The 24,112-nt window shown below is 39.9% G+C and overlaps 1 protein-coding gene across 1 annotated transcript in view; it reads right to left on the bottom strand.

The window, feature by feature from the left end:
- Nucleotides 1-23,880, bottom strand: part of LOC123825887 (kynurenine--oxoglutarate transaminase 3-like) — a 41,183-nt gene extending 17,303 nt beyond the window's left edge. The window contains exons 1-2 of the mRNA XM_045849537.1: nucleotides 23,806-23,880; nucleotides 19,571-19,670 (exon numbers count right to left, since the gene is read on the bottom strand). Coding sequence (XP_045705493.1) covers nucleotides 19,571-19,669 — 99 coding nt within the window. The 5' untranslated portion in view covers nucleotide 19,670; nucleotides 23,806-23,880. The remainder of the gene's footprint in view (nucleotides 1-19,570; nucleotides 19,671-23,805) is intronic.
- Between the last annotated feature and the right edge of the window lie 232 nt (nucleotides 23,881-24,112).

Raw genomic sequence — 24,112 nt, 5'->3', positions numbered from 1 at the left:
GAGAGAATAGATTTTTGTTGTAGTAAAGCATCAAGTTGGTAGTAATTTGTTACAGCAGCCACAGGAAAGTAATACATCTACCTGTGTAATATTTAAACACAATCTACCTGACAGGATATAACTTAGACCGGATTTCTAAGAAATGTTTTCAGATACCCTCTTATGATTAACCATTTCTTTCCCTATTCTCCCCCTAGACCTCTCTTCTTTGGACAATTTCTATGGTATATGTATCTATGTCTTTTCTAAATTTTTCTCTTAGAACCTGAACTTTGTCTCATTCCTTATAGCTCACATATTGCCTAGAAAAAAAAGTATATATACATTGCTGGGTCCATCTACATCTTTATATCAGTATATTACGTTCTCAGTAAAAATATATATATTGAGTTAACAATAATTTTGTTTAGGGAGATACTTTGTATTTGTAAAGACATTAACAGTATGGCTCAAAAAATTACTACTAAATGCTTCCAAATACATTTCTTTTTCAGTAAATTAGAGATAAAAATAGTACTTACAATATAGGACAGTTACACAAGGTAAATGCTCAAAGAGTGCTTATTGTTTGACTTTAAAGACCTATACAATCTGATATGACATTACAGAAAACCAGAAAAAGCCACTCCAAAATACGCTACTTTGACAGTAGGGTCAGTTTGAATTGAAGGCAACTGAGAAGAAATAGACGTACAAAAAAACCTCTCTGCCCTCGCCCCCCTCTACCAGAGGGACAGGGACGTCCCTGTTGAGACAGTGCTGGAGCACCAGAGGAGTCTACATAACAGACAGCCCTCATTTTCCATTCCGAAGCCCCCTTTCCTTTGCTTCATCACTTCTCTACAAATGTATTGTTCTTTGTCAGAATGCCACTAACCACCCCTTTGAGTTACTCGTCACTGAGTTCTACTGTGTGTATGCACCCAGGCACATGTTAATAGTATATAATAGGGGTAAAACCGTTTTACTCTTGTTAATCTGACTTTCATCAGTCTAATTTGCAGGGCCTCAGCCAGAAAACCCAGGAGGGTGGAGATAAAAGTTGTATTTGTTCTTCCCCTACAATATCATTCATTGGCTCAAATATCTCCTAAATAGTGAACCACAGACCAGGAGAAAATATTTATAACACCTCCACCTTACAAAAGATTTATTTAGAATATACTCGTAGAAAGAACTTTTACAACTCAATGAGGCAAACAATCCAGTTCCAAATGGGCAAAACACCTGATAGCCATTGCCTAGACCAGGAATGGCCAAGAGGCAATGGAAGATGCCCAACATCATCAGTCATCAGGGAGATGCAAATTAAAGCCACAATGAGGTACCACTAGAAACCCATCAGAATGGCTAAATTATGGATACTGGGTGTTGGCAAGGATGAGGGGCAGCTGGAACTCTTATACATTTCTAATAGGAGTGTAAAATGGTAAAACCACCTTGGAAAACTGCTTCACAGTTACTTGAAAATTAAACATAGATCTACCACACAACCCAACTGTTCCTCCATTAGGTATTTACCCAAGAGAAATGAACACCCATGTCCACACAGTGGCTTGTCCAGAAGTATTCATAACAGCCTTATTCACAGTAGTTCAAAACTGGAAGTAATTCAAAAGTCCATCAACAGATGAATGAATAAATAAATAAGTAGTATATCCATACAAACAGAAAGGAAGGGATTACTGATACATCAAAACATGGATGAATTTAAAAAGCATTATGCAAGTGAAAAAAAACATAAACAAGAGGAGATATACATGACCCTATTTATATAATTTTTTTTAAAAAGCAAACTAATCCATGGTGATGAAGAGCAAATAAACTGAGTGAAGGATGGACTGCAATGGGACCTGATAAACTTTTCAGGGTGATGGGAAAGTTCTGCAGGTTGACCGTAGTGGTGGGTTCATGGTGTAATCACTGAGTGTTACACTCTGAACGGATGTAGTTTACTGTTCCTTGATAAAGCTGATGTTAAAAAACTGCCAGGAGGATCCAAGATGGCAGAAGAGTAGGTGGAAGTTACATTTCCTTCCTCCCAGGACCAAACTGGAATTACAACTAAAATATAGAGCAATCAATTTGAATAACCAACTAAAGACTAGCTGAAGCGAAGTTTTATAACCAAGGATTTATAGAAGCCACCACACTGAGACTGGTAGGAAGGGTGGAGATACAAAAAGGGGCTGGCCCCATTCCCATGGGTGGTGGCAGAGACTCTGGAGGGATAGCTTAGCTGCAAAGATTCCTGCTAAGTAGCATGGGGTTTCAGCCCCCAAACCAGGCTCCCCAACCCAGAGCACTAAAGCTGGGAACAGGTGCGCCCACATAACATCTGGCTGTGAAAATCAGTGGGGATTCTGTCTGCCAGGGAGAGAGAGGAAATCTGCTAGAAACACAGGTACCCTCCTAAAGGGTCAGAGCGCAAAATCTCATTTGCAGCCACCATCATCATGGGCTCCAGTGGAGGAAAGGCAGAGTAGACTAGAGTCGTGTGAGGACAGACCAGGGTTTGTGGCTCTGGGGAGAGACCTGGGGGCACAGCCACTGAGACCTCTACCCTGAGTCACATTGCTGCACCACACATGCCATATTTCTTGGGTGGAGCAATCTCTTCCTTAAACTATCAGCCTGGGGAAATGCAATAGCTCCACCCCCTGAACTCCCTGTCACCCCACACTGCAGAGTTCACACCCTGCTGAGGAGTCAGCTGCCTAGGCAGGGGTAAAGAGATCCTGGCAGACTCAAGGATATCAATGACTGAGTTGTGTGGATCTCAGACAGGGGCCATTCCTCCCTCCTTCCCCCAAGGCTGACCAGCACTCCCCCTCAAAGAAGATCCAGTATCCCCACCCTCCCAACCAAGTGGCCCCAAGCTGCTGAGCTCAGGCTTCTGGCAGAAGCTGGGATAGACTGAGCTATGTGGCTCTAGGACGAGGGCCATTTTCCCCTCACTCGCTTGACTGGTACAGAGCCCTCCTGCCTCATGGCCAAATTTTGGTCTGTTTCAGCCTGATAAACTCTGCTAGCCTCACCCTGATTACTCCTGGAGACCGTGCACAACAATAGTGGTATACAAGCACCCAGTGGGTGGCAGCTAAACTTAGTATACCTTAGGATATTTGCCGAGTAGCCTCAAACCCAGCACTGGCATCAAGTTTGAACCTGTATAGATCTGGTGAACACTGCTCACTCCTATCTGGTGACTCACTAAGAGTACACCTCATGCAAGTAGAGTACCGCCAGAGGCTCTTCAGTGACTGAGCCTAACAGGCAGCCAGTAGACAGAGGTAGGCAGAAGCAAATCTCAGGGTTCCTTGAAAGTTTTGCTGATCTGCCCCTAGGGCAGTTGCTAGTAAAGCCTATCCTTGGTGTGCAGCTTGATCTTTGCTGGGACACCCTCAAGCCCAGTAGACAGCTACAAACTGTGAACCACTTTGTAGCCCCAAACAGATTGCCCAGTGCCAGTCACAGGCAGTGTCTGACATTGGCCTACACAAGAGTCCCTTCCAAGAGGACCCAGAACAAACACATCCAGTGGCCAGCTTCAGACACCATCAGATCAGAATCAAATTAGCTTCACAAGCAGCATATCCAAAGGAAGATCTCAGTAAACACCAGACCCAGCTGAGGCAAATTCTGCTCCATGTGGTCAGCACCTGCACAGCAGCTCACGCTGTGTGGTTGGGGTTGATCCTTATAGTCACACAAAAGAAATTCCTGGAGTACCCAACACAGATGATCAAGGAGATTGCACCACTGGGTCCCACAAAACACTTCCTACGTAAGGCTACCCTACCAAGACTGGGAATCATAGTAGATCTACCTAATATATGGAAATAAACACAAAGAGGCAGCCAAAATGGAGAGATAAAGAAACACGCCCCACACAACAGAACTGGAGCAATCTCCAGAAAAAAGAGCTGAATGAAATGAAGGCAAAGTTTACCAGATAGATACTTCACAAGAAAGGATGCTCAAGGAACTTAGAGGGAACTACAAGGAACTTAGTAGGAACTACAGCTTCATAATAAAAGACAGAGGAACCATCTAAAAGAACCAGTCAATGAAGAATAGAGTATCTGAAATGATGACTACACTAGAAGGAATAAACAATAGGGTGGATGAAGCAGAGGACTGAACCAGCAATTTGGAACACATGGTAGCAGAACACAGCCAATCACAGCAGCAAAAAGGAAAGATAATTTTAACAAATGAGGATAGTTTAAGGGACTCTGGGGACAACATAAAACGTACCAACATCCACATCATAGGGGTTCCATAAGGAGAAGAGCAAAGGATCGAGAAACTACTTGAAGAAATGGTGACTGAGAACCTCCCTAACCAGGTGAGGAAAATGACACACAAATCTTGCAAGTGCATACAGTCGCAAACAAGATAAATCAACAGAGGCCTACATCAAGGCACATCATAATTAAAAGGTCAAAAGATAAAGACAGAATTCTAAAAGAAAGAGAAAGACAGTTACCTACAAGGGAGCTCCCATAAGGCTGCCAGTTGATTTCTCAACAGAACCATTTTAGGCCACAAAGAACGGGCAAGAAAAATTCAGAGTGATGAAAAGCAAGAATCTACAACCAAAGCTACTTTACTCAGCATGGCTATCAATTAAAATCGAAGAAGAAAGAGTTTTCCAGACAAGCAAAAGCTAAAAGAGTTTGTTACCTCCAAACCAGTATTACAAGAAAGTTTAAAGGGTATTCTTTAAGAAGAATAAGAAAGAAAACAATACAGAGGAACATAGTTAAAAGAATAAAATGGCAAAAAATACCTACCTACCAATAATCACTTTAAATGTAAATGGTTTAAATAATTTAGTCAAAAGACATAGGGTAGCTGAATGGATTAAAAAAGATGCACATATAGGCTTTCTACATGAGACCCATCTCAGAACAAAAGATACGCACAGACTGAAAGTAAAGGAATAGAAAAAGACATTTAATGCAAATGGAAAGGAAAGAAAAAGCTGGAGAAGCAATATTTATATCAGACAAACCTTTAATACAAAGGCAATAGTAAGAGACAAAGAAGGACATGGCATAATAAAGGGAACAATCCAACAAGAGGATATAACACTTGCAACCATTTATGCACTCAACACAGGAACACCTAAATCTATAAAAATTCTTGATGCACATAAAGGGAGAGATCAACAGTAATACAGTCATAGTAGGGGAATTTAACACCCCATTGACATGAATGGATAGATCTTTCAGACAGAAAATCAATAAGGAAACAACAGTCTTAAATGATACACTAGATCAGATGGATTTAATTGATATATTCAGATCATTTCACACCAAAGCAGAATATAAACTGTTTTCAAGTGCACATGGATAGACCACATGTTATGACACAAAATAAGTCTCAATAAATTTAAAATGATTGAAATCACATCAAGCATCTTCTCTGACCACAATGGCATGAAACTGGAAATCAATCACACAAAAAAAAACCCTGAAAACATACAAAGATATGGAGGCTAAATAATATGTTATTAAACAATGAATGGGTTAACAACAATATCAAGAAAGAAATCAAAAGATATATTTGAAACAAATGAAAATAAGAACACAACAACAGGGGAAGCGGTCAGAGAAGCACCGTTAGGACAGCCTCGCCCGGGGCGCCTGCCCGGTGCCTCTCAAAGCAGCGTCCAGGCCCCTGCCACCGTCCAGGGCTAGCTGGTGCCCTCTGGAGTGGCTGTGAGCGATGTGGGGTCTGGAAGAGACTTGGACAGTTAGTCAGGACGGGAAAATGGCGGCTTTGATCTAGGCAGTGTTTTCCTCAGCTTCTGTGAAGAGGAGGGAAACTCACCGATGGGTGGAGAAACAGAGCAAGTTGACTAGGTTACCGAATCACTTTGAAAGCAGGACATCAAAAATTATCGTGATCATGGAAAAACCAGACAGTAAGGAGACTTCTTCAAGACAAAAGGGGCCCAGGGATCAGTGCGGGGACTAGGGGTGTGCAGTCTCCAGGCCCGGTGCTCCGGGGTCTCCCTCAGGGCTCCCAGGAGAGGGGAGTCACTGCTCCCTCCCCCAAATACGGGGGTGAGCAACTTCAGGGGAGAACGTGTTGCTAGAAGGAACAGATTGGCCAGTTGGACTGGGAAAAAATCACCCAGGGACTATGAACACCCACCCAGAGACCGGGGAGAAGTGAGGGCCTCTAGCCTACAGGACCAGGGGCAGCCTGGAAGAGCGCCCGCACCCCTAGCCCGGTGGAAGTGCAGATCGGCGAAGAGCACAGAGTCGGGCCGAGCTCGGCTCACGCCCCATAGGGAGGCCTGAATCTCGCACCGTGATCCCAGGAGGGACGTGGCGCTTGGTGCATTCATACAGTAGTGGCTCAGAAATTTCCAGCCAGCCCGACTGGGGGAGCCGGAAAAGATGCCAACACCCAGTCGGAGTGCGGTTCGGAGGGGACCACGGAGCTGGAAAGGGCTCAACTTGCGCACCATCAGGAAGACTGTCTCGCGCTCGCTGTGAACCTGGAAGGGGTGCGGCGAGACGCTTAGGGCAATCCTAGACCCCATATTTCAAAAGTTTGGGGAAGGGGTGCACCCTTTTATGATTCCCAGGAAGGGCGCAGTGAATCCCAAAATGTCGCAGATGCCTCCTGAGATCATAGAGCTGGAATCCTGCAGGACCCTGAAGTCCGGAAGAACGTGGAAGTGAGATCCAGAGAGCCAGTGTGTTCGGGAACGCCCAGGGTACCTGACAGACTTGCTGAGATTTGGGCTGGGAGAGAGGGAAGCATTTCAAAGGTCCCTCAGCCAGCTGAATCCACCAAGATCAGAAAAAACTGGTCTGGACAGTTAGAAACCAACAAGAGGTTTGTTTGTTTGTTTGTTTGTTTGTTTGTTTGTATTTTCTCTCTCTTTTTTTGTTTGGTTTGGTTTGGTTTGGTTTGGTTTGGTTTTTGTGGCTGTTGTTAGTTGATTGATTTTATCTTGTGTTTTATGTGACATTTTATTTTTCAATTCTTATTATTTTTATCTCGCAATCCCTTGTTTCTTTTCCACTCATCCTAATATTATTCTTTCCACTCCAAATTTCTCTCCTGCATTACATCTTCTGCTTTTCTTTCCTTTTTTCTTTCCTTTTTTTTAAATGTTGCAAGTTACTGTAAATTTGTATTATCTTTTTCTCACTTTTCCGACATTTTTTATTTTAATAATATTTTGGTATTCTTTTTCTTTCTGTATAATCTTCATTGCTTGGCTGGTTATACTGTCATTTGATAGGTTCCCCCTGGTATCTCAGTCACAAGGTGTTGATAAGTTACTATCCTTCATCTGTGTTCCATTAATACACCTCTCAAGGTTCTATACCCTTTATTCTTGTTATCTAGACCTCATCAATTCTGCCACAAGACTGTCACTTTACGATTACTGTTGGTAAGGCCTAGTCTATACAATTGTAAATACTTCTCAATACCCCTACCTGATCTCACCCCACTTTGCAATTTTCTGAACTATACTATTGTGGGGTTGTCTCTATTCTTTTACACACTACTCCTATTTATTAATCTTTATTCCAACCCTACCTTAGAATCTGACCTCCCACAGCCTCACAGCTTTCTAGATCGAACTAGCAATCCTCTCATCCCCAATAAGAGTCTTACCTTCTTTCCACCCTTTCTAAAACGTGGATAGTGGGGTGGAGGATCACGGTTAACACTATGAGGAGCCAAAGGATAACTCATCTCTTCTCTACTGGCTGCTAATGTAAATATCATAGTATACTGTCTTGCTGTCTTAAACCATTTTGCCTTATTTCTCCAACTGATCACAAAAAAGAGTAGGGGGAAGCTGTGAACACCAGGATACATGAAGGAGATTGCACCACTGAATCTCACAAATATTCAACCACAGAAGTTGACACCATAATTACAGGGAATCAGAACAGATCAAATTAACAAACAAGAAGAAAAAAGAAGAAACACACAAACAATGAGAAAACAAACAAACAACCCCCCAACTGAAGGGAAATGAGGAAGCCTCAGGAAAAATGCTAAATGAAATAGAGGCAACTCAACTATCAGATAGTGAGTTCAAAACAATGATTATCAGGAAGTTCAATGAACTCACATTGAGCTTTCAGAAATTAGAGGGAAATTACATCAATCTCACTGCAAACTATATAAACATGAAAAAGGAAATAGAAACTCTCAACAAAGGTCAAGAGGAAATGAAGAATACAATTTCTGAACTGAAGAACACAGTAGAAGGAATGAAAAGCAGGATTGATGAAGCAGAAGATAGGATTAGCGAGCTGGAGGACAAAGTAGAAAACAACATCCAGAAGGAGCAAGAAAAGGAAAAGAGGCTCAGAAAGAATGAAGAGGGATTAAGAGAAATGCAAGACAATATGAAACGTAATAATATCCGTATAATAGGGATACCAGAAGGAGAAGAAGAAGAGCAAGGGATCGAAAACCTAGTTGAACAAGTAATGAGGGAGAACTTCCCTAATTTGATGAGAGAAAAAAGTCACACAAATCCAGGAAACACAGAGAGTCCCAATTAAGAGGAACCCAAAGAGGCCCACCTCAAGACACATCATAATTAAAATGGCAAAATTTCAAGACAAAGAGAGAATCTTAAAGGCAGCAAGGGAGAAAAAAGGAAGTAACATACAAAGGATCCCCAATAAGGCTAACAGCTGACTTCTCAATGGAAACACTTCAAGCCAGAAGAGAATGGCAAGAAATACTCCAGGTAATGAGAACCAGAGGTCTGCAACCAAGGTTACTATATCCAGCAAGGCTCTCGATCAAGATAGAAGGCCAAATAAGGCCAGACAAAAGAAGTCTAAAAGAATACACCTCCACCAAACCAGCTCTGCAAGAGATCCTAAAGGGACTGCTTTAAGGAAGGGAAGGAAAAGAGAGAGAGACAGGAACACACGTACATAAAGTACAATGAATAAGTACCTATCAATAATAACCTTAAATGTAAATGGATTAAATGCTCCAATCAAAAGACATAGAATAGCTGAATGGATAAGAAAAAAATGACCCACATATCTGCTGTCTACAAGAGACCCACCTCAGGATAAAAAAACCTACACAGGCTGAAAGTGAAGGGCTGGAAACAAATCTCCAAGCAAATGGACAGGAAAAAAAAAGCCGGGAGTAGCAATACTCATATCAGACAAAATAGACTTCCAAAAAAGAGCTGGAAAACATTATGCTAAGCGAAACAAGCCAGGCAGTGAAAGACAAATACCATATGATCTCACCTTTAACAGGAACCTAAACAACAAAACAAAGAAACAACTAAAATGTAACCAAAGACACTGAAATAGAGGACAGGCTGACAGTGACCACAGGGGAGAGTAGAGGGAATGTAAGGGGACAGTGGGAAGGGTTCACAGGAACAAACTTAAAGGACACATGGTCATACGGGAGGGTGGTAATGGGAGGGAAGTGGGGAGGGATGGGAGCGGGGACTGGATTGGGAGTAAAAAGGAGAAAACTGTATTTGAACAATGATTTAAAAAAAAAGAACACAACAACAGAAAGATCTATGGGACATGATGAAGGCAGTCCTGAGGAGGAAATTCATAGTACTACAGACCTACCTCAAGAAACAAGAAAAATATCAAATAAACAATCTAACTTTATATTTAAAGGAACTAGAAAAGAGAACAATGAACAAAGCCCAAAGTTAGTAGAAGGAAGGACATAAAAAATGTCAGAGAAGAAATAAACAAAATAGAGTCTAAAAAAATACAAAAAGTCAACGAAACCAAGAACTTGTTCTTTGAAAAAATAAACAAGATTGAGAAACCTTTAACTAGAGTCACAAGAAAAAAAGAGAGAGGACTCACATAAATAAAATCAGAAATGAAAAAGGAGAGGTAACAACTGACACCAGAGAAATAGAAAGGACTGTAAGAAAATACTACAAACAATTATATGCCAACAAATTGGACAATCTGGAAGAAATGGACAAATTCCTAGGAACATATAATCTTCCAAAACTAAATTAGGAAGAAGCAGAAAATTTGAATAGACAGATTACAATCACTGAAATTGAAGCATTAATCAAAAAAACTTCAAACAAACAAAATTCCTGGGCCAAATGACTTAACAGGAGAATTTTACCAAACATTCAAAGAAGAAATAAAATCTATCCTTCTCAAACTATTCCAAAAAATTCAAGAGGAGAGAAGACTCTCAAGCTCACTTTATGAGGTCAGCATTATCCTAATTCCGAAAAACAGATACAGATACTACAAAGAAAGAAAATTATAGGCCAATGTCCTTGATGAACATAGATGCTAAAACCCTCAACAAAATATTAGCAACACATTAAAGAGATCATACACCATGATCAAGTGAGATTTACTTCTGGGTAGCAAAGTTGGTACAATATCCACAAATCCATCATTGTGATACACTACATAAACAAAATGAAGGTAAAAGCCACACGATCATATCAATAGATGCAGAAAATGTACTTCATGAAGTCCAGCACCCATTTATGATAAAAACTCTCAGCAAAGTGGGAATAGAAGAAACATACCTTAGTGTAATATAGGCCATATATGACACAGCCACTGCAAGCAACATACTCAATGAGCAAAAACTAAAAGCATGTCCCTTAAGATCAGGAACAAGACAGGGATGTCTGCTTTTACCTCTTTTATTCAGCATAGTTATAGAAGTCCTAGCCACAGGTAAGAAGAAATGAAAGGCATCCAGATGGGAAAGGAAGAAGTAGAACTGTCATTATTTGCTGATGACTTTTACTGTAAATAGAAAACCCTAAAGACCCCACCAAAAAAACAAATAGTACAGGAACAAATATAAAGGACACATGGACAAAAACTAGGAGGGGTGGAAATGGGAGGAAAGTGGGGAGGGATGGGTAGGTGGGCTGGGATGGAAGTAAAGGACAGAAAACTGTACTTGAACAATGATTAAAATAAAATAAAAAAAAACAAATAGAACCGATAAATAAATTCAGTAAAATAGCAGCATACAAAATAAATATCCAGAAACCAGTTGCATTTCTATACACCAAAAATGGCCTATGAAAAAGGGAAACTAAGAAAACAATGTCATTTACAATTGCTTAAAAATATTTCTCAGGAATGAATTTAACCACAGATGTAAAACACTTGTACTCGGGAAATTATAAGACCTTGAAGAGAGAAAATGAATATACAAATAAGTGGAGGCATATACTATGGTATGGATACAAAGAATTAATATCATTAAAATATTTATATTACTCAAAGCAATCTATAGATTCAATGTATTTCTATCAAGATACCAATGGTGTATTTCACAGAACTAGAACAAATATTTCAATAATTTATATGGAACCACAAAAGACCCCAAATAGCCATAGAAATCTTGAGAAAAAAGAATGTAGTTGGAGGAATCATGCTACCTGATATCAAACTATACTACAAGGCCATTAGTAATTAAAATGGCATGGTACTGGCATAAAACAGACACATAGATCAATGGAACAGAATAGAGAGACCAGAAATAAACCCATGTCTTTGTGGTCAATTAACATTTGACAAAGGAGGCCAAAACATACAATAGAGTAAAGATAGTCAATTCAATAAATGAGACTGAGATAATTGAACATATATATTAGCTATCTATACATGTGCTATGTGACTGAAACTAGACCACCTTCTTATACCATACACAAAAAATAAACTCAAAATGGATTATAGACTTAAATGTTAGACTCAAAACCATAAAAAATCCTAGGAGAAACCATAGGCAGTAAAATCTCAGACAATTCCGGTAGCCATATATACATATATTTTATATATTATATTATATTATATTATATTATATTATATTATATATAAGTATGTGTAATATTATATATATATATTTTGATATATCTCCTTGGGCAAGGGAAACAAAAGAAAAAATAAACATATGGGACTACATCAAACTAAAAAGTTTTTGTACAGCAAAGGAAACCATCAGTAAAATTAAAAGAAAACCCATTGAATGGGAGAACATATTCACCAATGGCACATCTAATAAGGGGTTAATATCCAAAATTTATAAAGAACTTATAAAACTCAACACCAAAAAATCAAACAATCCACTTAAAAAAATGGGCAAAGAACCTGAACATACTTCTCCAAAGAGGACATACAGATGGTAAATAGACATGAAAAAGATGCCAAACGTCACTAATCATCAGAGAGATGCAAATTAAAACCATAATAAGGTATCACCTCACACCTGCCAGAATGGCTACCATCAGTAAATCAACAAATAAATGTTGGAGAGGATGTGGAGAAAAGGGAAACCTCGTGCACTGTTGGTGGGAATGCAGACTGGTGCAGCCACTGGGGAAAACAGTATGGAGTTTCTTCAAAAAATTAAAAATGAAACTGCCTTATGACCCAATGAATCCACTTCTGGGACTATATTTGAAGAAGCCCAAAACACTGATTTGAAAGAATATGTGCACTCCCTATGTTCTCTGCAGTATTATTTATACTGCAGTGAACATAGCCAAGATTTGGAAGCATCCCAAATGCTCATCATATATGAGTGGGTAAAAAAGCTGTGGTACATTTATGCAATGGAACACTACTCAGCCATAAAAGAGGAAAACTTACCTTTTGTGACAGCATGGATGGTCCTGGAGGGTATTATGCTATGTGAAATAAGCCAGGCAGAGAAAGACAAATATGATAGGATTTCACTTATAGTGGAATCTAATAAAAAAAATAAACTAACAAAAAAATAGAAACAGACTCATAGATACAGAGAACAGACTGACAACTGTCAGAAGTGAGGGGGGCTGGAGGGCTGGGTAAGTAAGGTGAAGGGATTAAGCAAAAAAAACCCCCAAAAAATCAAAAAAACAAGAAAAAAACAGAGTTTATAGTATGGCGATTACCAGAGGGAAAGGGGGGATGGGGGGGGGGATGTAGGAAAGGGTAAAGGGGGGGATAATGGTGATGGAAGGAGACTTGACTTGGGGTGGTGAACACACGATACAATATACAGATGACGATGATAGAATTGTACATCAGAAACCTATTTAATTCTATTAACCAATGTTACCCCAGTAAATTCAAAATAAAATAAAAATAAAATAAAAATAAAATAAAATAAAATAAAATAAAATAAAATTACATTAAAAGCTGCCAGGGTAGTTTCTTATAAAAATTAAAGACACTTTTAAATACAACCCAGCAATCACTCTCCTTGGTATTTACCCAAAGGAGTGGAAAGACCAAGTTCATATAAAATCCCACCCACAAATGTTTATAGCAGCTTCATTCATAAATGCAGAAACTTGGAAGCAACCAAAATATCTTTTAGTACATTAATGGATAAATAAAATGTGCAATATTCAGACAAGGAATGCCATTTGTGCTAAAAAAGAAATAAACTACCAAGCAAAAAACATACCTGGAGAAATCTTAAAGGCAAAATCATGGAGATAGTAAAAAGATCAGTGGTTTCAAGGGCTTGGGGATGGGAAGGAGAAGAAATAAACATGCAGAAGACAGGATTTTTTAGGGCACAGAAAGTATTTCTGTATGATACTATAAAGATGGATTCATGTCATTGTACACTTGTCAAAATCCATGGAATGTATAACACCAAGTGTGAACTCTAGTGTATATTATGGACATTAGGGGACAAGAATGTGTCAATGTAGCTTCATTGTCTCGTACCACCGTGGTGGCAGATACTGGTAATGGGGGAGGCTATGCATGTTAGGATTCAGTGGGGGGATACAAGAACTCTCAACCTAATTTTGCTCTGAACCTAAAATGCTTTAAAAAATGTTCTATTAAATATGAAAAAAAAATTAAGAGTAGCCAGGGTATCCTGAAATCATGTGTTCTTTCTCCATTTGGACAAAATGCTCCTCAAGTAAGCTGCCTAATAAAATTTGCTCAGTTTTAGATGTTTTCCAAGGTAGGAAAACACAGTTAAAAAACTGACAAATTACACTCAATGTTCTTGTAAAGGTGGAAGAACTGAAAACTGATGTGCGAATGCAACGTAGGGGCAGTTGACTTAAGGCACACAAGGGGAACCCCCATTATAATGAACTCAAAGACACACACATTTAACTGGGACTTGTAAGCAATATATACTTAGGTGTTTTATTTTACAATTACTTGTGCTTGATATGTTGTAGCTCTTTGATATTTGTTGACTATGCGAGTGAAAGTAAAAGAATTTAGATTCCCTCAAAGTGATATTATATTGTAGAAAAAATTGTACTCTAAAGGAAAATATGCAGGGGATGTAGTACAGCCTCACAAATCTGATTCTAGTAGGGCTAGAATTGGGCTTTGAGATATTTTGCATCTTCTAAACTGAAGGTAATAGGTAGGCATCAAACTCTGGTCCAAGAGTTTTGATCGACCTCCCTCTAATCTGTGGAAAAGTGGTTTTGACTTCATTTGCAATGCAATTCCTCTTCTACATAAAAATTTGTGCTTTTGACTTTTCCTTTGAACTGGTTATAACTTCTGCTTCATTCTCTCTCATTACATAAATAAAAGTCTTTAGTACATGTTCATTTTTATACTTGTATGAGTCATAATTTTGCCTTTTTTCTGCAAATTGCCTTTCAACAATACCTTTAGACAAACAAGCTAGTAGAAAATGAGGGTTTCTCTAAACCTGACAGCCGACAGAGCAGGTGAGTACATAGCTGGAGTACCAGGAACTGAGTGAAAGAAGGCAGCATTTGCTACCCCCCAAGATGTCTTTGGGATATTGATTCAGAATATTTATAAGAAAAGAAAGACTTCGGAAAAAACCTTCCACCTTCTCTCAAACTGCTTAAAACCATTTAGATAGAGGATCTCCTTCAAGAAGGGAGATATAATAAAAAAAACCTATAATTTAATATAAAGTAAATGTGATAGGGAGAAACCTAGCAAGGCTTTTTTGATAAAATCCTCTCTGTATGCAACTGTTAAAGACAACCTACCAAACATTTATTTAGCAAACATTTGTTTTTCCATCTCCATGTGATAGAGTCAGGTTAAACCCATCAGGGCAATTCATGGAAATTTGGACTTGAGACTGAGACAGGTAGTTTCTCCGGGCACTCACAACCAGAAGAGATGGAAAGCTAGATCTGGGGGGAAGCCTGTGCACAGCTCCTCACAGCCCTGCCAAGCTCTGTGCCCTGTAATATATGCCTATGTTCTAATAAAAAATTCTAAGGTTGTTTAATGTAAAGAGCTTTCAAGGCAGATCGATCTTAGTTCAAAATTTAAACATCAAAGCTATATTAACTATGTGATACTAGGTTGGTTGTTTTGTTACTGGTGAAATGAAGAGAGCGTGGCCCTTCTCTTCTTGAAGGAAAGAATTCAGTCAAGAGACAAACTATAGTGAAATAAGCAAGAATTATTTCTTGCTTATGGAAGCACACTCAGGAGAGTGAGAGCGCCCCAATCAATTACAGAACTCAGATATTTATGGGCTTTTTCTTCCTGAACTTCTTCGCTCCTGTCTCTTTAGCTCCCCCATCTAGCTTAGCTATCTATGCATGAGCTATGTGACTGAAACTGGTGACCTATAAGGCTGAACAATGTCCTAAGATTGAATCAGAGATCTGGTGACCACAAGCTCAAGTGTGGCGAAGCCTGTTTCAGCTTAACCCTGTGGAGGTCACGGTCAAAAAACTTCACAGCATAGGTCAAACATCACACACCTTCTGAAACATGTGTTATACTCAAACTGATGGCTTAAACATTATGGGTTAACATTAGTCATGTACAAATGCACAGCTAGTCATGACCTTGAACCTATGCACCTGATATATGTAACAATATTTAAAGAATTGCCTTAGGGCTTGTTGATGTGCAGGAATGCATGAGGATAATCTATCCCCTTTCCCTTCCTTTGCCTGCCCCAGCTCATGCCTAACTAGCTACCTATCCTAATGACCTGACTTCTCTAAAACTCAGTTTCCTCATTTGTTAAAAAGGAAAATGAATACCTACCCTGTGTAATTGCTATGATGATTAAATGAATTAAATCCACAGTGGAAAAGCAAAGTTCTTGGTATATACCATATGGTGCCCACTCAAAAGGTAGAAAAGATTCTCTTTGACACAAGTAGGACAAGGAACTTTATACCACAGGGTGTTAGGACAATTGTTGCATATAAATTAAATGTACAATAGATAATGACTTCATATCAAAAAAGAGAGCTATGATTTCTTTGGGGGAGAAAAGGCTGAAGAAGGGAAGTTTTTATCTTAGTTACTATAAAAACCGTTTTTGTGCTTCTCTCATGGGCATGTAAATTTTAGAAGCCTTTTTTTTTAAAAAAATAGACGTTTTTAGAGCAGTTTTAGGTTTGTAGCAAAATAGAGTGTAAAGTACAGAGAGTCCCCATACACTCCCGGCCTCCACATACACACACAGCCTCCTCCATCAACGAGGATCCCCATCAGAGTGATACATTTGTTACAACTGATAGCCAGCCCGGACACCTCACCAGATGTCCGACGTTCACATTAGGTTTCACCCCTGGCGTGTTACACACATCAGAGCTTACAGCATACAGAATAGTCTCCCTGAGAAGTCCCACTTAGGAAGGCTGTTTTGAAGACAAGCAGATAATAGGTTATTAATGGGCCACACATTGCGATCTGAATGTCTAAGCCTTAACTGAAGACTGGTCTAACAAAGGGTGACACTATTAGGCAGTAGGAGTTGGTGCTCCATAAGTCCTCTCATGAACAATTATTTCCTCCTTCCTTCATTCTTATCTCCCATCCATCCACCCATCCACCCGGCTTTCTCTCTCATCTACTAGTTTTGTTCTTTGGTTTTCCAGCACCAGAGGTTAGGGTTAGGGTTAGGGTTAATGTAATCTTTCAAGTTTCTATGCCTTTAAGATTTCGGTGCTAAAACAGAGGATAGTGATTTTCATCTTGGGTTCATCTTGGTTCTTTTCTTGCTGTATAACTGCAATGCTTTTCCTTAAAATTTAAAATATTATTTATTTAAAATTACAAAAACAATACAAATGTTTTTTAGGAAAAGAAAGCAGATAGTCCAGATAAAGTACAGTCCATCGCCGTTCACATTTCCTTCCTCTGAGGTAACCTATATATCAAGATTTTATTGATACAAATGATGGTGTGGAGGAATTTCTTGTGAAAACAGGTTCATAGTAAGTAGTCAGGCTGGTTCTGGTAAGTCATTCTCGATTTAGATTCCTCAAGACTGCCAGGCGCGCATCACCCTGGCAACCAGGGCCACGCCTGCGGGTGCGCAAAGGATTCTGGGGGCCCCAGGAAGGGCGGGGCAGGGCGCACGGAACATCCCCTGCTGGAGGGGATGGGGGGGAAGTCTGAGGCCACACGGTTGAGCAGGCGACGGGTGAAGAGCCAGAGCCTGCGGGAGGGGGGTGCTGCAAGGCCGCGTGGGCATGCAGGCTGGCGCGCTGCACAGCGTCTCCAGGTAGCTGCAGAGGGGAGAGCCTGGCGGGGAACCGGCTTTGGGCGGACATCTCCCCGGCTTCATTACGCCGGAGCCTGAAGGAGGTAGGCGGGGAGGGGAAGAGGTTCGGGCTGCAGGCCCGCGCGGAGCTGTCCACCGCCAGGTGCCGCAGCCTTCGGTGGGCTATCAGCAACGGGAGGAAGGGAGGAAGGGGCATACAATTGTTTAAAAAACGGTTCCTTTCTTTTCGGGCCTTGCTTTTTAGGAAATACGTACTATATAGTTTTAACATCTTAGTTTTTGCACAGATTTTTGTTCTGTTATTTTCAGCTCTTGAATCTATGTAGGAGTTGTAATAACAAATATGTAAACAGCTGTTTTGCCGGATACTTTGCTAATTAAATAAAACGTTCCTTTTTCCACTGAACTCTGCCTCCAAAGTTTTTGCTCTGGCGGGGAGCCTTGGACCCCTGCTGGTTGAGTGCAGTAACACTACAGCGCCACTGCGCTGTTCAGTCCGCTCTGTCCTGTGTCCAAGAGCAGGAAGAACACATTTATCCGTGTGACCATTTTAACTGCAAAGGCCTTGGTGAAATGTAGGGACCTTTCTGATGTGATTGTTAAAGATGAAAAGCTTTGAATTCTATCCCAGATAATCTGTAAATATGAGTAAAAGTATTGTCAGTGGTGGTTACCCGGGATGTACATTAGAATCACTTGGAAAATTTTTTCAAAATACATTTCAGACTTACAGAACAAGATTCTCTCAGGATGGGTCCTGGGCATGGACATTCTAACTGAGCTTGACAGATAAATAATAATTCTGCGCACACAGCCTTAATTTAATCCCATGCTTTTATCTGATCGCCCTGAGTGATCGTACCCACTCCCTCAGCTTCAGCCTCTGCATGGAGAGCTTCAACTAAGGTAGTCATGGCGCTAACAAAGATGAGAGCTAGAACCCAAGACATTCATGAGGTAGAAATAGTATTTACAAACAGAGGGAGAAGTCCATTGTTCTTATGAAAATTTCAAACTTACATAAAAGTCGAGAGATTACTATTAGCTTGAACAATATAAAACTGCCAGTATTCACCCGTGTTTGACCTACAGAAGGACAATTTCATGATTCAACATAATCTAAAACACTCATATACATATTAACCAGATTCAGTAATTATCAAGATTTTGCCTTATTGGCTTCATCTTTCCCTTTCTTTTCCTTTTTACTTTTTATTGCTGAGTAATTTTAAAGGAAATCCTAGACCTTAAGTCATTTTACCCATATATACTTGGCATATATCCCTAAAAAAAGTTTATACAACTTCATTGTGATTATCACACCTAATTAACAATAATTCCTCTGTACCATCGAATACCCAATACACATTCATACTTCTCTGTCTTTAACAATATCTTTTTACATTTTGATTGATTGAATTGAATTCCTAAACAAGGTGAACACATTGCTTTGGTGGTTGTGGTTCTTAAGCCTCTTTATTCCGGAGCAGTCCTTCCAAAACACCCCTCTTTTATCTCATGCCACTGACTTGAAGAAACTGGGTCATTTATTTACCCTGGGTTATGACAGTCATGGTGTAAGAATGAGCTTTGTGTCCTCTTCCATGATGTTATATAGTCTGGACCTCAGTCTGCCATATTGCCTGTAATCTTGAAGTCACTGTGTCTGTACTTATAGTCAGTATATCATTTCTTGAGTATACAGAGCCTATCCTTTACTGTGCCAAAGCTAGAGCCGGGTGAGTATGGTATCCTGGTTATGAAAGCTGTGTGACCTTGGGTAAGTTACCAAACTTATCTAAGCCTCTGCTTTTTCATTTATAGGATAGGAATGTAACAATAACTTGAAGAGTTCTGTAAAGATAAAATGAGATACTGAATACACAATGCCCAATATTGTGCCTGATACACAGACAGGCAAGCAGTTGCTCAGTGAATATCAGTTCTCACCAATGACAAGCAGTGACTTTAGCTTATATAATGGAAATACTCTTTTCAAAACATTTATAAAGTATCTGAAAAGTTATACTTTTTTGACATCAGAGAATATGTACAATAATTTGTAAGATTAAGCAATACCTACAGCAGAAGTGGAGAGTCTGAAGATTTTTGGAGAATAAATCATCTTCAGGAATTTAGCTCTACTGCCAAGGGAGCAGAGTCTCCTCTGGGCCCAAAACATGCTATAGAATAAAAGAAAAACTTTTAAAGAGAGTGCTATTTACATTGCTGTCAGACAGTTAACTGGTAAGTTTATATCAAATATATATATATATATAAAGTTTTGATAGATTTTTCTCTATGATATAATTTTTAAAAAAGATTTTATTTATTTATTTTTAGAGAGGGAAGGGAGGGAGAGAGAGAGAGAAACATCAATGTGTGGTTGCTGGGGGTCATGGCCTGCAACCCAGGCATGTACCCTGACTGGGAATCAAACCTGTGACACTTTGGTTCGCAACCCGCGCTCAATCCACTGAGCTACACCAGCCAGGGCTACTTTTTTCTCTATGATATAATTTCTTATCACTGGAATCAATGTAATCATTCTAATAAAATCCTCATACAAATTTATTCATGTTATTTTAAACCAGACATCTGCAAGGATATTGTTAATTAAAAGTATAGGGCTCCAACTTAGTCAAGAGCATTAAGTAAATGTTTCATTTCTGGTAGCTATAAAATCCAGAATATTTCAGTCTAAAACCTACTCAGACTTGTCTGAATAAGTTACTAGTAAAAGCACAATCTATAACAGTAAAGTTATTAAAAAAAGGTTATTTAGAAAGGATCATATCTGGTCCCTGATAAATATAAATACATGAAGGATTCTTAGGTTATTTTCTCAGATGGTACTTCCCTCAACAATTCCATAACTAGCAAGTCATTTCAGGAGTTGCATAACCAGCATGAATTCTAAGTTACTTCTATAGCTATCAGGATGTCATTATCAATTATGGGGGAGGGAGATCAAAGAAAAATGAAAGTCTGTTATAATGCCATGTGGAAGTGGGAGAACACTCAGCTTTCTAAGGACATTAAACCAAACAGACACTTCTCATGAGCTTTTTGCTCTGCAAATGTTGAATCGGGATGGCATTTCCTGCACCTCTGATCAAATTTTTATAAAAAGAGATCCTAAGAATTCAAAAGAACACTGAAGCTACCAAATGTTAAGGCTACAGAAAGCTTTATATATAAAAAATAATATATTGGATGTTTCTTAAAAAAGAGGACTATAAAATCCTAACCATCATGTGATTAAAATCTCAGCTTAAATAGGAGTCTCTTAGCCATTCTATATCATATCAGCTTATTTTAATTCTCTGCAAAGCACTTTTTTCGTGTGTTTGTGTGGCTGGCCACTCATTCACGAATTTATAATAGTATAGTTCACTACTGTATTCTCTGGTATATAGTAGGTATTTGATAAGTAAAAGTGTTAAATGACTGAATGAATACATAAAATCACATAAATTAATAATTTGAATGGATATTTGTAAGTCCTGTTAGAAAATATTGTTTCTTTTTGCAAAGTGTTTTTGCAAAGTGCAAAATTCAAATTATCCCTTGTGTTTTATGCCTTTCAAGTCAACGATCAGGTTTTCTTATATCAAGATATACTGCCCTGGCGGTGTGGCTCAATGGATTGAGTGCCAGCCTGAGAACCAAAGGGTCGCCCAGTTTGGGCACAAGCCTGGGTTGTGGGCCAGGTCCGCAGTAGGGGGCACATGAGAGGCAACCACACATTGATGTTTCTCTCCCTTCACCTCTCTAAAAAAATAAATAAAATCTTTTTTTTAAAAAACCATGCCTATTCTTGTGTCATTAATTGTTCTAATCAACGGTAAAAAATATCAACTGGGTTAGGCAGTAGAGATAGTTTTACTGAAAACTTATCAAACAACAGGAGCAATCTTCATTCAGTATCATGGCGTTATTTGATTTAGGACAATTTTTTTTTTCAGCAAATAAACATCCAGTTATTTAAATTCAGCCTAAGTTCTTTGGTATTAAGCAAAGTATAAGCAAAATGTTTTCTTGCAAGTAGAGAAATGAGAGAAACCTCTTTTACTTTCTTGGGATAAAATGGGGGAACAGGACTAGGAATCAGGATACCTGGCTTCTAATCCTTAATCTATTTAAAAAAAGAGTGGGGGTCTGCTGTTAGACAAGTCACTGACTCTTGTGGAGCCTCCGTTTTCCCATATTTCAAAACAGATGAATAAATGAATCCTTGGTTTGAAGGTAACCTCAGAAGGTAAGTCCCTGGCTGATCATGCCTGAGCTCAGATGGTAGCTCTTGGGAGATTTCACCCCAGGTGGTGAGCCCTGCTCTCTGGCGGCAAGGCCTCAGTACTGCTAGTCAAGCCATGTCTCCTTCTAGAAACACCATGTTCCTTTGGCTCTTGACATAGTACCACCTTTCATTTTCCTTCTACCTGTCCCCAACCTGCTGCGAAATGATGGAATTCCTCCATATACAGATCTGGGCTCTCTTCTCACTAGGTAATCTCATTGTGGAAGGAATTGTGAGAGTGATGGGTGAAAAAATGACTCCAAAACCTAAGCAGGCTGATAGAGATTCAGAACCTCTGATATTTTTCCTCTGCACTTTAAATAAACACATTTTAAGCAGCACTTTTCTAATGCAATTATCATTCCACATGTATGCTGAATAAGTAACAAATCAATGAATAAATCAATAAATTTGGATGGCCTTGAAAAGTGGGGAGGGGGGGATCAAAAAGGCATACAGCTTTAATTCTAAACAATATTTTCACTATGTTTTTTCTAGTTTTCTCCTTTTAAGACAATGTTCTGTGAAGAAAACCAGGCAATTGTGAGTCAGGGTAATCTAGAAAACCTGAATATGAGATATTACACATAAGTTACACTCCATATTCAAATATGCGTGGCCAACAGAAAATTTAACCATTCTCATTGGAGTAAGTTGTTTAAAATGAAGATACAGAAATTATGTGTGGCAAATTTAGGGATGACCTGAAGCTGAGAAGGTTGGTAAATTTTGGGGGGCAGAATTAAGAGCTAAAATGTAAGCAAGATAGTCAAAATGAATTGTGAAAAGATGAAAGCTCTGGTCTTAGATCCAAATGATCAATTTATAACCACTCTGTATATGGGAATGAGAGGTAGGGAGAGATTTAGTTAATTTGACATAAATAAGAACATTCAGGTTAACTGAAAGCTCAAGAAAGATTTGATGTGAGGTGACTGCAAAAAAGGTTAGTGCCAAAAGTCTGACCAAAGGAAAAGATCATTTGCATTTCCTGCTCTACCTGTTAGTCCACTGCTAGTCCACTGTTAGTCCACTGCTATAAGGTGCAATGACACAGCAGAGGGCATGTAGGAGGTGAACAAGGTACTGGCTGGTTTAGTGCAATGGGAACAAGACTCAAAGTCGTGTCATTGGAACAAGGGTGGAAAATATTAACTATATTTAGGTGGCACAATACTTAAGAAGACGTAACCCTGGGATTGTTGAATGGGCTGTTCTGTGAAAATGGGGTTCGTGTAATTATAAATTCTTGAGACAAGTGTAGCTGGCTGGTGTGAGTTGTTTTAGCACAATGTGAGATAAAACTTTCTAATAGCTGGTCTGCACCATTGGTGCCTGGTGTGGACGTGAGCAAGCAGCCCCAGTTCTTGCTTCAGGTACTAACTGCATGACCTGGAGGTGGAGGAATTGTTTTGTACTGGGTACGGGGCTCCCCCCTTACAGAGTTGCTCGGACTCCAAAAGTGACAGATTGGACTGCTTTTCTCTTTTAACTAAAAACTTTAGATTCACTTACATGGCCGGTTAACAGCCTTTGTTTTCTTTTTATTAAAAATACCATTATGGATAAACTGGAGTCGGTGTTACCCATGCCACGCTGTTTTCAAAATGCCCAAACTGCAAAATCAAGAGCAAAAAGGGCAATCGATAACCGGGGTTCAAAGTCCCCACCCTAGAAGGCCAGTCACCTTGGTGCCATCCCTTTTCCAGAGGAAACTCCGTTAATTCCAGCGCTGCCCTCCTGCAGCCTCCCCGGAGGTCCGCCAGGGCCGGGACCTGGGGTCCGGATCAGGAGGCTGGATCTGGAGCCCCGACCCACGCAAGCTCCAACGCGCTTCCGGCTCAGGAGTGACAGTCCTATTCCTTAAGGAAATCCAGACCGGCTCTTCTTCCCTGCCGCCGGCGCGCGACGCCCTCCTTCCCCGTCTCGCCGCGCAGGACACTGCTAGCCCGGACGCTAGTTTCACTGCACACCGCGCTAGCTTCACTGCATACCGGAATTTCTCGTGGCTCACTCACCTTCTTCGCGAGACAACTCTGCTTCTAGAGCTGGTCCTGCCAGGGATCCAGGGCCTGGTGGGGCGGGATTCGGAGGTGGGGGGGCGAAGCCTGGGCGGGGATGACGCGGGTATAAGGAGTACGATTGCGGATTGGCTGAAGGCGGCTGGGATCGCGGACTGGAAGGAACTGGACGGGAATGGGTAGGGAGGAGGTGAAAGGTGCAGGGCTGAGGGGAGTACTGGGGTAGAGATCAAGGTGCACATGGTTGTGGCCAAGGGATAGATAACCTTATGGGGTGTGTACTCAGGCCTCGATAGGCTGTGAG

Source organism: Phyllostomus hastatus, unplaced genomic scaffold, assembly GCF_019186645.2.
Source record: "Phyllostomus hastatus isolate PE091 unplaced genomic scaffold, TTU_PhHast_1.1 phas_contig_67, whole genome shotgun sequence".
In the NCBI taxonomy this organism is placed as follows: domain Eukaryota; kingdom Metazoa; phylum Chordata; class Mammalia; order Chiroptera; family Phyllostomidae; genus Phyllostomus; species Phyllostomus hastatus.
This window is presented reverse-complemented; position numbering and strand designations above follow the sequence as displayed.